Raw genomic sequence first — 15,955 nt, forward strand, 5'->3', positions numbered from 1 at the left:
ACCACCTTTCTATGTTATACCACAAAAGATCTTCACAAATTTTATCACCTAAAAGCTCCATATGATCCAAATTTCTTCTCAATTCTTGCTCATATGTGGATTTGTCACACTTCCAAAAATAATTTCTCCTTTCAATACCCTTCCAAACTTTGGACCAGTTAGCTAGAATATGTCTTGCACACACTCTTTCTTCAGCATTTGGCAGCAATTCTGTAATTGCATTGTCAAGACTCTTCAAGAAATAATAAATGTTAGAGATTATAGTTAAAAAAGAAAATATAGTTAAAAGAAAAAAATAAAGACAATTACTAACAAATGCTTTACCTTCTGCATATCAGTGATAGTAGTTACTTCAGACACATCTCCCAGCTCAAGATTATTCTTCACAAGTCTTATAAATCATCTCTAATTGAATGTGTTTTCAACTTCAACCACTGCCCGGGCTAATGGTAGCATCTGATTATTCCCATCTTTACAAACAACCACAAGTAGTTGACCTTTACAAACACCTTTCAAAAAGTAACCATCAAATCCAATACATCTCCTAGCACCATCTTTGAATGCTTTCTTCGAAGCATCAAAACATATATAAAATGATACAAATTATTTTTTTCCATCTTCAAAGGTTTCTTCACTAAGCTTCACCACACATGTGCTACCTGGATTGGTCTTTAAAAGCTCATTTTTATAATCCAGAATCTTTTTAAACTCCTCTACATGGTCACCTATGATCTGCTGCAACACAATATTCCTAGCTTTTCTTGCCACTGTCTTCCCAATATATACCTTCAATTCTTTTTCCACCAAGTTTTGAAACTGAAAAACTCTAATACCAGGCTCAAATATAATCCTATCTCTGTATCTCTCTGCCAAGTACTTTGAATTCACAAGTTTGTTTTTGGTTGTGGCATTACATATGTGGACTGGATTATACTTCTTCACCTGAAAATCTCCAATTCTAGAATCATGGCTTCCAAACAACAACCATGGACAACCATCAATGCATTTTACTCTCACCTTTTTTGGTTCATTCACATACTTGTCTAATTCTACATGTTCTTGCACGACATACATAGTAATAGCTTTTCTAAATTGCTGAACATTTTCAAAACAAAGACCAAGCTCCCAAACTATTGTTTTACAAGTAGGATCAAAGACAATTCTTTTATGATTTCTTTTTGTTCTCCTTGCTTTTCTTTCTCTTCTTCCAGATTGTTCTGCTTCATCATCTCCATCATTGCCATCATCACTATCTATTTTAAAGCTAACATCTACATCAGAATCAAAATATGGCTCATCTCCAGCTATTTTTCCCTCTAAAGTAAGTTTTTTGTTGGATAAAAACTCATCATATCCTAAGTCAACTCCTTTTTTACCTAAACTAACCCCTTCAGTTCTAGGCTCCTTTTTCTTCTTTTTTTTTCTTCTATCTCTTCTTTTTTGGCAGCTCTTTTTTCTTCCCTCAAAACTCTAACTTCATCATGAACATCACTACCATATTCAGCTTCACCTTTATAAAAAAAGTCTTCGTAATCTGAATTTACAGTATCATCCGATGGAATTATTGGCACATCTGATTCAATAACAAAACTAGTCTAACCCAAGTTTTGCTCATCATGAGGAGCAACACAACAATCACTACCCAAAATATACTCTCTACTAGCAGTAACCCCACCACCATCACTATTGAAGTTCTGTTCAACAGTAGCAGCAACACCACTACCACTACTCTTTTCAACAGTACTAGCAGAGGGTGCACTACTCAAGTTCTGCACAACAGTTGCAACAAACCACTACCCAAATTTTCCTCTACACCACCTAACTCCTCACCATTAGAACATACAACACCAAATACATTACACTCTTCAACACTAGTAGCAGTAGCACCACTATTTAAATTTTCACTCACAAAAGGCTCTTGAGGTGTGTCAGCCTCCACAAAGCCATCTTCAAACCCTAATTTTTCACTTATCCTACAGTCTTGACTAGACTCTTTGTCAAAAGAAGTAGAAGATTCCCCACCCACATGGGAAATATATTCAATAGCAGGTGTTTTAGGGACCACGTGGGGTTCATCTACTAAATGTGATACATATAGCTGAACAATATCTCAATTTTTAAGTTGAGGTACAATACTCAAAATATCCCTATCAGAAGTCACTTTTATTAGGTAATTACGTTTAGAAGGTCTCATATAAACAATGCACGATTCAACATTATAACCAATTTCTTTAACATACCCAACAAACTCATAGTATGAAAACCTATCAATATGGACACCAAAACAATCTGTAAGAATACCTCCATGGTACTTTATACGAGGCTTTTGCTGTAACCTTCCTCCATTATGAAACCTCAATATAATATATGCAAAATCCATGGGTAATCTGAATTTTTTTTTAAGAAAAGGTACGATCTTTACAATAAAATCAATTTTTACAACATAGAAAAAACCTAAATCCAAATAAAACAACTTAAACAATTTACGAAAAGCCCTAAAACGAACCTGTTAGAACCCTAATCAAGTTGTAGATCATATGATTTTGAGTGAAATGGAGTTGAAAATTAACCTAAATTTGCGATTTTTTGCAGCTAAAGTGAGAGAAATGTCATTGAGTGAGGAAATTAGGGGTATTTGTTAGGGTTGGGTCGGATTTTAATGATTGGGTCGGCTTTATTAGGGTCGGGTCGGGTTTTAGTAAGGGATGGGTCGGGTTTTAGTAAATGGATTCATTAAATGACGTGGACGAATAAAAAACGCGCGTGTCCAACACTACCTAGTCTTGACTTTGGATAAGATTTAGAGGGGTGAAATAAATTCAGTTCAAAGTTGTTAAGGGGGTAAATAATTCTCATACAAGTTTAGAATCTAAAGTAAATTTTGACTACAAGTTTAGGAGTGTTTCAATATGTTATCTCTTTAAAAAATAATCAAATTTATGAATTAGTATTTCATCGCATCGAAACATTAGAATAATCGGTGTTATTCATGACAAATATAGTAGCTGGTAATCAAATCTTTGTGATGGACACGTCAAATTTCAAACCAATCTGTTCCATCAACCAAATTCAAACAAATTATCATTACTGATACACATGAAAAACAATCAAATTTATGAATTTGAATTTCATGATTTCGAAATATCTAAACAAACAACGTTAGTTATGGTGAATATGATGAATATAGATCACCAAATAATTTTTGATGAACATACTAAATTTCCTACCAAACAAAATCCATCAACATATCAAATTTGAAAAAAAAATTTAACATATATTAATGCAGACGAAAAACTACATTATGTATAAGTTAGACACATTCCACAAAAAAGTAAAGCAAGGAAGATAATATCTTTTTATCTATCCTTTAAGTGAAGACTTTGTGATACCTCCTCGCAATAGCTCACAAATTATACAAAAATATAAACTGCTCATGCCTGTTCCTTTGAGTGAGTACTTTGTGATGAAGACTTTGTGATAACCTTCTCACTGTGCAATAACTCACAAATCATACAAAATCTAAACCGTTCATGACCGAATTACAGACGAACATTAAATTCGTTTTAAGGTCTCTCATATAGAACACTAGCTCACTCAGTTATGCCCTTGCCATCGAAGACAAAACTTTCATTCCAATTAAAATGGCATAATTTTAAAAATTTGAAAAATATGTAACTTAAATTCCAAATGTAATTTTATATTATTAATAATAAGATTTTATAGTTGACAAACGTATATTATTGCATATTCATTGAAATATTTGGTATATGATTTCTCAAAATGTAAATAAAATCAATTGGATATAATAATAATGGCTTACCTACAACAACCTTGGGATGTGTGAACTTTGGAAATATCACTTGTGGGCTCCCATACTCTATCTTCTTAATTATCTAATATGTTTGGTTGGACCCTTTGACCATACTACTGTAAAATATCATTGTTAAAAAATGTACTAAATTAATTTTCTTTAACACTTTGTTCTCAAATAATTTGAAGCCTATCAAAAGTTCCATTAATAATAAACTTAATACCAACATGAGTTGTGGTGTAGTGAATGAGGCTGCTCCACCTTTAATCAGATGTCAAGAGTTCGACCATAGATATGAAGAAAACTCTGTTGGGAGCGCTGTCACCTTAATGAGCCCTGTAACGCGCGATTTAGATTAGTCGGGGATTCAATGCAGATATCAAACACCGAATGAAAAACAAAAAACTTAATATATAAACCCATCGTTTAACTTGATCACAGTTGATATTTACATTCTTTAATTTTAAATATGTATAAATATATACTTAAATTTATATAAAGTTGAATACGTAGATATATACATTTATGTAATATATACAAATCAATTCAAATGATTTTAGTTGAATTGTCATGCACGGCGTGCGTGGCTACTTAAGTATCTACTTATACATACTCAAAATTGAATGATATAAATACTAATTGATATCAATTTAAAGAGCACGCTTATATCAATTAGTATTTATATCTTAATAAAAGATTAAATACAATCAATCTCTTACAACATAAAAAATAATTTAGTTAAATAAATTTACAAACAGAAATAATTTCATATTTTATCTTACATTTAACTAGATTTGATTCCATTACCAATTTTAAAATTAATCAAATCACAATTACAAGATTATTTTAACACCACATTAATCTAGTCTCAACATTACAAATCCAAAATCAATTATTTTCCAAACCAAACAACCCCTAAACCAAAATCCTAATCTTCCTTTTTTGACTTCCTAAAAAACAGATTACCATCCAAACACACCCTTACGTCATTTCTCTCCCCATAAATACCACTCTCTCTTCCCCATTTCCAAAATTCTCTCATCAATTTCATTTTTCTCCGATCACTCTCCCATTTTCCGTCGCCGGAATTATCATTTTCCGATCAGAAAAATGAGTAGTAATACAAAAGGAAGAACTACGATTGATGTTGGAGCTGATGGAGTTGCTGTCATTACAATAATTAATCCTCCTGTTAATTCTCTTGCATTAGATGGTACGTTAAATTGATTGTTGTTCGATCGATCTCATTCATCTTACATTCTCATTTGTGAATTGTTTACATCGTAGGTAGTGATCAATGAAGTGAGCTGAGGATTTCATCGGAAAAATAAAAATATTAAGTGATTTTTTTAATCTATTTTAGTTTTAATGACGTTGGCATGAGTTGACATATATTTCGTGAAATTGATTGAGCTGAGGTGGCATTGGGTGGCACATATTTTATAAAATTAGTTGAGTTGATGTGTGAGGTGATATGTATTTCGTGAAATTAATTGAGCTAAGGTGGCATTAGGTGGGACATTTTATGAAATTAATTGAGTTGATGTGTGAGGTGACATGTTTTTTCGTAAAATTAATCAAGGTGATTAGATGAACTGAGGTGGCATGTATTCTATGAAATTATTCGAAGGTGTGAGGTGGTATATATTTTTGTAAAATTAGTTAACTTGAGGGGTGATGTGACATGTATTTGGTGAATTAGTTGAGCTGAGGTGTGACGTGGTGTGTATTTTATGAAATTAGTCAAGTTGAGGTGTGAGGTTGTATGTATTCCTGTAAAATTAGTTGAGCTGATGTGACATGACGTGTATTCTATGAATTTAGTCAAAGGTGTAAGGTGGTATGTATTCCCGTGAAATTAGTTGAGTTGAGGTGTGATGTGGCATGTATTTGTGAGGTCACGGGTATTCGGTGAATTAGTTGAGCTGAGGTGTGACGCGATGTGTATTCTATGAAATTAGTCGAAGGTGTGAGGTGGTATGTATTCCCGTGAAATTAGTTGAACTGAGGTATGATGTGACGTGTATTTAGTGAAATTAATTTAGCTGAGATGTGATCTGGTACGTATTTGGTGAAATTAATTGAACTGAGGTGTGAGGTGACACGTATTTCATGAAGTTAAAGTGAGTTGATGTGTGAGGTGACACATATTTCGTAGAATTAATTAAATTAAGGTGATATATTTTATGAAATTAGTCGTTAGGAGGCACATACTTCATCAAATTAGTTGAGTTGACGTGTGAGGTCACACTTATTTTGTAAAATTAATTGAGTTGAGTTGTTATGTATTTTATGAAATTAGTCGAGCTGATATGTGAATTGACATATATTTCCGTAAAATTAATCGATCTGAGGTGTGAGGTGACACGTATACCATGGAGATTAAAATTATTTGATAAGATAGTGATATAATAAAGAAAATAACTATCGGAAGTTTCAATACTTATCTTTTATTACTTCTCATCCAAACACACCCTTACGTCATTGTTCACCGTACCGTCACGTTATCTCCTCCCCATAAATATCACTCTCTCTTTTTTCCATTTACAAAATCTTTTAAACAAATTCAATCTTCTCCGATCAGTTTCCCGTTTTCCGATCATAATTGTCGCCGGAATTTTCAGTTTCCGATCAGAAAAATGACTAGTAATAGCAATACAAAAGGAAGAACTACTATTGATGTTGGAGCTGATGGAGTTGCTGTCATTACGATTATTAATCCTCCTGTTAATTCTCTTGCGTTAGATGGTACGTTTATTCGTTTTTGTTAGATCTCAATCATCTTATAGTTTCATTTTTTTAATTGTGAATTATTAATGAAACAATGATCAATGAAGTGAGTTGAGTATCACGATCAAATTTCAATCGTATCTGATTTTTTTAAATCTGTTGTAGCGTAGATGGATAAACTTACGTGTGATATCTGATGCTGGTGTGAGGTGGCAGGTACTTTATGAAATTAGTTGAGCTAAGGTGTAGTGTGAGGTGGCATGTATTTCATGAAGCTAGTTGAGGTGTGAGGTTACGTAATTTGTAAAATTAATTAAGGTGTGCACAAACTGGCCTCAATATCAGAATTAGATGAGTTGAGGTGTGAGGTGGCACAGATCTCGTGAAATTAGATGAGGTGAGGTGGCACAGATTTTTGTGAAATTAGTTGAGTTGAGATGTGGGGTGGCACGTATTCTTTGAAATTAATTGAGCTGAGCTGTAGTGTGAGGTGGCATGTATTTTATGAAGCTAGTTGAGGTGTGAGGTGCACGTAATTCGTAAAATTAATTAAGGTGTTCACAAACTGGCCTCGACATTAGAATTAGATGAGTTCGAGGTGTGAGGTGGCATAGATCTCGAGAAATTAGATGAGGTGTGAGGTGGTGTGAAATTAGTTGAGTTGAGGTGAGGTGGCGTGAAATTAGTTGAGCTGAGGTATGAGGTGATTGGAATCCTGTGGAATTAGTTGAGTTGAGATGTGAGGTTACACATATTCCATGAAATTAGTTGAGCTGAAAGCAGAGGTGGCACTTGTTTCATGAAATTAGTTTAAGTTGAGGTGTGGGATGACACGAATTTTCTGAAATTAGTTGGGGTCTGAGGTGGTACGTATTTTGTGAAATTAGTTGAGGTGCTCCACACTAGTCTGGACATCATAATTATATAAAAAAAGAATGGTAGGAGTTAGAACTATTAATTAATCCTTTTAATGGGGAGGAAAAAAAATTTACCAAGTAATATTTCTTGTTGGTAGATGGAGTTATAGGGTGCTAATAGGGGTCGGTAGATAGGTACATGTGGAATTAGCTGAGGCAGTAGCAAGCTGGTTTCGATATTATGTTATTGAAAAAATGATCAATCCTTTGAAATGCTAATTGACTTGAGTAACGAAAACATGTGATTTATAGAGTAGATTGTATCGCGTGAGATACACACGTCTACCTGACAAATCGCATGAGATTTCCCTAGGACACGTGTGTTTACTTTTTCAACTTTATGATAGTTTAAGTGCCTACGTTGCACATCCAAAGAGTTCAAGCTAAAAGGCGCGTTTACGTATTATGTCCACTTTCTTATGTCTGTCTTTGATGTGTTACTTGTCAGTATCATTGCTTTGTTTTAGGCAACTTTTCGTAGCAAAACTGTGCTTGACGTATATCATCAAGCTAGTATCTCACCAAGATCATTGGGGCACTAAGGACCATAGTTCCAAAAAGGAGCAATAGTAAAGGACATATAAAGGGTGGGCACTGTAGAATGTTATTGTAAATTATTTGATGGGACATCAAACAGAGCAATATTTTTGAAACATTATGTAAGAGCGAGGAATTCAATACTGCATGAGAAAGTGCTGGACCTTTCATAATGGACAAAACATGCCCTTGCACAGATAAACAAGACTTATAGAGCTTTTTGATCCATATGCTATACGATGTGACTGCACTTGGTAGATTCCTTTGAGCTTGACTGCCACTTCTTTTGCGTAGTGTTGATAGAGGGGGTTCTTTCTCTGGAAGCATGTATGAATTTTTTGTGATCCAAGTTTGTGTTAAAAGATATGTGTTTTAAAGCGGAACTATATATGTTTTTTATAGTGGATTTAACTACTTTTGGATTGAGGGGAGTTGATTGACATTTGTGTTATACACGATATTTTAAAGTGTTGATATTGGTAATGTAACTAGGAGAAAGATACTAAAGTTGCTTAATTGTTGATGTTGGTAAATATAATTACGAGAAAGATACTAAAGTTGCTTCGTCTCGTGTTTACTTTTGTAAAAGAGGTCAGAAGAACTGGATAAGAAAAGCTCGTCTTTCCTTGAAATGTACTTTCATGATTTTCCAATTTTGATGCTCAATATTTTGAATCAGTAATTGATTTTATACTGTTGCAATTTCTTTTCAGTGCTGTACAGCTTGAAAGAAAACTACGAGCAGGCCTTAAGAAGGGATGATGTGAAAGCAATTGTTGTGACAGGTAAATGTCAAGAAACCACAGTCTCCTTATATATCCTGTTAACTTTAAGTATCCACATCGAAAAAGGGATGGGGAATTGGTCTCCTTATATGGACTTGGACAATCCTCCCCTCATGAACTAGCTTTTGAGGTTGAGTTAGGCCCAAGATCCATTCTTTATATATGGTATTAGAGCCAGACCCATCCCAAATCTTTGTTCACCGATGTTGGGTCCCCATATTATATTATCCACGCTCCAGTTAACGAGGCCTGGGCGTGCGGGGGAGTGTTAAGTATCCACATCAAAAAAAGGGATGGGGAATTGGTCTCCTTATATGTACTTGGACAATCTTCCCCTCATGAGCTAGCTTTTGAGGTTGAGTTAGGCCAAAGATTCATTCTTTATATATCCAATGGGTGACATATTAAGCTTGAATGTGTAAACATTTGTAGGCGCAAATGGCAAGTTCTCTGGTGGTTTTGATATCAGTGCCTTTGGTAAACTGCAGGGAGGAACAGGTAACATCTACATTTTACTTATTTTCTATTATGGTGCTGCAAGAGTTTTCTTAGCTAACTTCAATATTTTCACAGTTGAATCACCGAAGCCTGGTTTTATATCAGTGGAGATTCTCACTGACACCGTTGAAGGTGAGCCTTTAGGATTTTTATCTTCTTCCTCGAGACAAACTATTGGGTGCAGTTTAAAGATGTCTATATTTTGCTGATTTATCTCTTGATACTAGCTGCAAGAAAACCTTCTGTGGCGGCAATTGATGGTCTCGCTCTAGGTGGAGGACTAGAAGTTGCAATGGTACATATAAGTTATAGTTCTCTATAAATTATCCTGTTGATCATTTGCTGACTCCTTATGCGTTAAAATCAGGCTTGTCATGCACGAATTTCTACTCCTAATGCACAACTTGGATTACCAGAACTTCAACTTGGTGTACTTCCAGGATTTGGAGGTAAGCAAGCTTGACTCTATGCTTAAATTGTTATTTTCTCTTTATTTATTTTTCCCGGGAGTCTACCATCAGCTTTGGGTGAAGGAAATGCTAATATGGTCATGGTTTTTCACCTTCTAACAATCAAAGCTTGTATAACTGTTGTGTATGAGCGAGCACATTGTACTTATATTGAATTACACTCTTAATTTTTCATATTGGCCTTTTTTCCAATTAAAACTTTGTTTTTTATTAGGCTAAATAAAGTAATATTGAGAGAAGCACTTATAAATCACTATTTAAAAAAAAATTGAAAAACAAACATTTTATTGTCATCTTTTACCAAGTCTAATTTTATGAACTATGAATTTCGGATTCTTTCAGTAGTTTTGAAATAAAGTATGTTCAAGCACACATTACGTTACCTTAATGTCCCATTCTAGTTAGCATTAACTAGTTAGAAATTTAAAAATCTAGCTGTTGCTTCGATCTCTTGATCACTATTATCTTTTCGAGAATACACCTCAAGAGTGTTTAATTTCTAAAATTTCTCCATATGAAAGGTTAATTATCTCTCCAAAAATTTGTTGGGGCCATTAAAAGAAGTCCATCCTCTGACCCTTAAGAGGAAATTAAATTGGGTAAGAAAGGTTCATGAATGTCAAATACATACCCAGTTTATCCAAGCATACTTTTTCAGATACTAGTAAGACATGAATACGTGGTTGCACCCAAGGTGTGGCCTAGTGGTTAATGGAGTGGGAGGAGAACTATTGACGTCTAGAGTCTTAAACTACATTAGGTCATTTTTTCTCATCTGTCTAATCCTATCCTTTGTGAGCAGTGTTGCCCGGTACCTGTGCTGGTACCTGGTGGAATAGCCGAGGTGTGCGCAAATTACGCAAGCTGTTTCGGCCACCACTGTCTTCAAAAGAAAAGAAAATGATACACGCGAATAAATGGCCTAGTATTTGGTGTGTTTTCTTCATAGAATACTGCATATATGACATTAACCTTAGAGCAAGACATGTCCGCATAGTCAACACTGGTAAAGTCATAGTTTTGTAAGACTAGATAACATCATAATCTATTTGACCATCCATGAGGTGCATATAAATTCGTTAGGGTTTGTTAAAGATAATCGAAAGGATATTTGCGCAGAGAGCCTAAGAAGTTTATAAGTAGGATAAAAATGTCTACTAAAAAACGGTGCACATGGTGTCATGGAAAAACTGTTTATCGTCAAAGGACATGCAGAAATGTAAGGAACCGTGTAATGAAGCTAATTGCCGTGCACTAATGCTTAAGCCGATGCATGTATTGAGTTAATATATAAGGGAGCATTTCATATTTTAGGTACCTGATTGTCTAGATTAAACGGGGGTATTGAAATTATTAGATGTCTGATCTAATTGCCAGCAGAACTTTAAATGGGACGTCCTGTAATTTTTTTTGTTCTGTTTATTGTTAAATCCTTGGATCCAAAACATATGATCCCTATCATAAACAGTACTCATACCACTGTGCTCTGTAATCCAACACCACATTTCTTCCTTTTAACTTATTTTATCTGCACTATTTCAGGTACTCAGCGGCTCCCCCGCCTCGTAGGTCTTGCCAAGTCCCTCGAAATGATTCTTGTAAGTTGCTATTTCTTTCTAAGTTATGAGGCATATTTTTGGCACTATAGTTGCTTCTTACCCTTTCGCTCTAATATATCAATGTAGACATCAAAGCCTGTTAAAGGAGAGGAAGCTGTTAATCTGGGCCTTGTTGATGCTGTAGTTCCATCAAACCAATTACTGGGTACTGCTCGTAAGTGGGCTCTTGATATTTTGGAGTGCAGAAAGCCTTGGGTTGCCAGTCTCCACAAAACTGACAAGATTGAGCCTCTTGGTGAGGCAAGGGAAATATTTAAGTTCGCAAGAGTTCAAACGCGCAAACAGGCTCCAAATCTCCAGCATCCCTTAGTTGTCATTGATGTTATCGAAGAGGGTATAGTGTCTGGTCCACGTGCTGGGCTTTGGAAGGTTTAGCTCTGGCTCTATTTCTTTTGTGCTTTCTGTCTAGTTACCCAATTTGTAAATCTAAAAAAATGTTGGTATTTCCAGGAGGCTGAAGCATTTCAAGCTCTTCTACATTCAGACACTTGCAAGGCCTTGGTCAATGTTTTCTTTGCTCAGCGTGCAACCACAAAGGTTAATGAGTTAAATGCTTTACACAGAAATTATTGTCTCATATTTCAACTTTGGTGTAAATAGCGATTCAAAATTTTAGTTTGTTTTCATATTCCTTTTTAACAAAACTGAATGTTTGCTTCGAGTTCATATGGATATGAGGAGAACCTCTAAGATTTGTAATGCTGTAATGGACCCAATGTTTGAATATGGTAAGCTTATCAGCAGTAGATGTCTTTGTATGACTGCTATACAAATAAAAACATAATCGAACTATGCTTTATTCCAGAAATTGGTAGAGAATTGCATAGTCTCTCTATACATGATACTTACAACAGTCACATTCTTGATTGAATATGCGAGGCTATGATGATTGGTTACTGCATAATTGGGTGCTTATTAACATTAAACTATGAAATCTTTACGATAAGTGTGCCAAGCAGGGTGATATAGTTCATCCTTGTCAATCTTCAATTCTGACCTCTTGATTCTGCCTACTACTTTCCTCACACAAGCAGGTACCAGGGGTGACTGACTTAGGATTAAAACCCCGACGCATAAAAAAGGTCGCAATTCTTGGAGGTGGTTTAATGGGTTCTGGAATTGCAACTGCACTGCTTCGTAGTGGCTACCCAGTGATCTTGAAAGAAGTTAATGACAAATTCCTACAGGCTGGGTTGGGCAGAGTAAAAGGTAAAGCCATTGTCTTGTGTTGATATGATAGCTTATACTTGTTATGGCCAGTGACTAATACAGTAATACCGCAGCCAATTTGCAAAGCAGTGTCAAGAAAGGGAAAATGAGTCAAGAGAAGTTTGAAAAAACTCTCTCCCTACTCAAGGGTGCTCTGGATTATGAAGGTTTTAGAGATGTGGACATGGTCATTGAGGTTGGTATTCTCATTATAGAATGTACTCTCTGATTATCCTTGGTATCTAACTGTGTCTTGCTCTTAATATGTGTAACAGGCTGTCATCGAGAATGTATCTCTAAAGCAGCAAATATTTGCAGATCTTGAGAAGTATTGCCCTTCGCATTGCATCCTAGCAAGTAACACATCTACTATTGACTTGAATTTGATTGGGGAAAAGACCAAATCTCAAGATCGTATTATTGGAGCTCACTTTTTCAGGTAATGTTTTCTGAAACCATGAATTTTGTTTTATTGCATTTTTCTTTTAGTTCTGTCAAATTGATTGATTGGCTGGTGCAGTCCGGCTCATGTGATGCCATTGTTGGAAATCGTCCGCACCCAAAAGACATCGCCCCAAATTATTGTAGACTTGCTTGATGTTGGCAAGAAGATAAAGAAAACCCCTGTAGTAGTGGGGAACTGCACTGGTTTTGCTGTCAACAGAATGTTCTTTCCTTACACCCAAGCTGCTCTTTTGCTAGTTGAACATGGCGCAGACGTCTTCCGCATAGATAGGATCATTACTAAATTTGGCATGCCAATGGGCCCCTTCAGGTAAAAAGATAATAAGCTGTAGGGTTAGATATGCCCGTCTGTTAAGGTGGCAAGGCCTGAAAGATTTGGTATTTCCTATATGCAGATTATGTGATCTTGTTGGTTTTGGTGTTGCAATTGCTACTGGCGGGCAATTTGTGATGAATTTCCCGGAGAGAACTTACAAATCAATGTTGATACCTCTCATGCAAGAAGATAAAAGAGCTGGTATGATTTCTATATTTTGAAATGCTGGTCCACTTATTTAGTGAAAAATGCAATTTGAAACATTTATAATGGACATTTGGTACACTTCTGTAGGTGAAACTACTCGGAAAGGGTTTTACGTATATGATGACAGACGTAAGGCAAGCCCAGATCCAGAAATAAAGAAGTATATTGAGAAGGCAAGAGAAATGTCTGGTGTTACCATTGACCATAAGGTCTTTCTCTCTCTCTCTCTTTCCCTCGTTGTTGATGAATACTACTCTTGAGATACTTTTCAGTAATTCTACTCTGTTCTTACTCAATTGTTTTGAACTCGACGCAGATGGCAAAACTCTCGGACAAGGATATCATTGAGATGATTTTCTTCCCTGTGGTAAATGAAGCCTGTAGAGTGCTTGCAGAAGGCATAGCGGTCAAATCTTCTGATCTTGACATTTCTGCTATTATGGGCATGGGATTCCCTCCTTACAGGTTCATTTCATTTGCATTTCCGTTTGCTCCCCTTCCACCACAGCCGATCTGAATATTGTCACAAGATCATGCTAAAAGAGGTTAAAAAAATATTCTTGGCTAACAAGAAAGATTTGTCTACTTTCTTTGCCAGGGGAGGAATCATATTCTGGGCAGACACTCTTGGATCCAAATACATCTGTTCAAGATTGGATGAGTGGTCAAGAATGTATGGAGACTTTTTCAAGCCTTGTTCCTACCTTGCTGAAAGAGCCGCCAAGGGGGCTCCTCTGGTGAGTATTTTGAGTTTTATTGGTATATGATATGGGATCCATTTAGGTGTTGGGAATGTTTGACATAATCTCATGGACCTCTTCGTAGTGTTTCCTTTAGATCTCCTACTTTATTCTGCCACAGTAAATCTATGATTCTACATCCGAATGGATGTGTCTTGCTTCCTTTGGTGACATAGTGGACTAGGCTCCCATTTGCTGTCTGCAGGCACATATTAGTCATCAACTCGGATCAGCCATCATTTCATTGGCACACATCCTTCGCTGTTGATTGCGAGGTCACATTATTAGTCCACGTAAAATACTGATCACCATGTGGACTGGCGAGTATTATAATCATTAGCAACTCGTAGTCAGTAACCAGATGCATCAAATGCGGAGTACCAAAAAGAGAACATCTCATCATTAGACTAGGGAGACTGCTTAGTGATAAAGACCCTCCATCTAAATTTTGAGTTCGAGTCATTACCGTAACAAAGTGGATGAACCATCGCCGGGCTCCTGGGGTTTGGGTGTAAAGGTTCCATATAAAGAAACAAATCTCATCAATATGGGGTGAAAAGAGTGGGCAACTGTCAAGAATGGACCTTGGGCCTAACTCTACCTCAAAAGCTAGCTCATGAGGTGAAGATTACCCAAGTCCATATAAACTACCAGTCCATTCCCCAACCAATGTGGAACTTTTTACCCATTCTAACAGCAATAACTCGTCATCTTAGCTTAGCTTTGCTTAACCCTTTTCACTTCCCACCTGCTTGAAAATATTTACTACTAATATATTCATCTTCTTTGTCTACATTGCAGAGTTTAACAACGGATCCAGCAAAGTCTCGCTTGTAAGATCAGCAATGTTGGTGATCATTCTTCCACTTGGTAGCTCTGTCATTTCCTTACTCTGGTCAGTTAAAGAGGATTTGACAAGGAAGAATCAATAATGTAGAAACGAAATCGAAAGAGCTAGATTATATAATATAACTTAATAAACTTAGTTGTCTGGAAATAAAATGAGAGCAAAGCGAGACGATTATCTTGTTTTTATTCTACGATAGCGAATCATATTTTTAAAAAATTATATGGGGTTCTCACAATAATCAAATATTTGTTTGTGGCTCTTTTTCACCTCAAATTTTAGAAAATTCCGTGAATTTGATTGTTTGTCATGGCGAATATGGTGAGTATTAAAATCCGTCGATCGAATTCAGAAAAAATGTTAGATATTAATATTCACAAAACATAACCAAATATGTAAATTCAAATTCCATAGCCTAAAACGCTAAAAATAAACAATATTAATCATGACGAACACGATGAATAGTGACTCACCATACAGTAAATAAATCAATAAATAAACAAATTAATAAATAAATAAATATTGATTGGTGATAACAAGCCAACGTCATTTTACAAAATCTTGCATGGTGTGCAACAGAAGCAAGATGGTCCATGCTCACATGAAACAGCTAACTGTTGGTTTTGAGTGTCAGATTCCTCATCTTCATGTGAATAAAAAGGACAAATCGATCCACTAAAACTTCGGGTATGTATAGAGTTTGGAGAAGAATCGAAATATAAGAATTTATTTTATGTAATCTTATTCAATATTTCAGTAAGAAATTATTTTTATTATGACCTCCAGATTATGTGACAGTAATTT

At 35.6% G+C, this 15,955-nt stretch overlaps 1 protein-coding gene across 2 annotated transcripts; it reads left to right on the forward strand.

Annotated features, from left to right (window-relative positions):
* Positions 1 to 4,799: 4,799 nt before the first annotated feature.
* Positions 4,800 to 15,413, forward strand: LOC107850556 (glyoxysomal fatty acid beta-oxidation multifunctional protein MFP-a). Of its 2 annotated transcripts, none has more exons than XM_016695168.2 (18): positions 4,800 to 5,024; positions 8,709 to 8,780; positions 9,213 to 9,278; positions 9,354 to 9,410; positions 9,506 to 9,573; positions 9,646 to 9,727; positions 11,291 to 11,346; positions 11,434 to 11,736; positions 11,818 to 11,904; positions 12,402 to 12,576; positions 12,651 to 12,772; positions 12,852 to 13,015; positions 13,097 to 13,351; positions 13,437 to 13,558; positions 13,652 to 13,773; positions 13,881 to 14,029; positions 14,163 to 14,301; positions 15,106 to 15,413. In XM_016695168.2, the coding sequence occupies exons 1-18, from the start codon at positions 4,922 to 4,924 to the stop codon at positions 15,139 to 15,141; spliced, it is 2,178 nt and encodes a 725-aa protein (XP_016550654.1). In that variant the 5' UTR covers positions 4,800 to 4,921; the 3' UTR covers positions 15,142 to 15,413. The 2 variants fall into 2 exon arrangements, with proteins under 2 accessions (XP_016550654.1, XP_016550653.2); XM_016695167.2 differs by lacking the exon at positions 4,800 to 5,024 and adding an exon at positions 6,250 to 6,559.
* The last annotated feature ends 542 nt before the right edge of the window (positions 15,414 to 15,955 follow it).

This window comes from Capsicum annuum, chromosome 12 (genome assembly GCF_002878395.1).
Source record: "Capsicum annuum cultivar UCD-10X-F1 chromosome 12, UCD10Xv1.1, whole genome shotgun sequence".
NCBI lineage: Eukaryota > Viridiplantae > Streptophyta > Magnoliopsida > Solanales > Solanaceae > Capsicum > Capsicum annuum.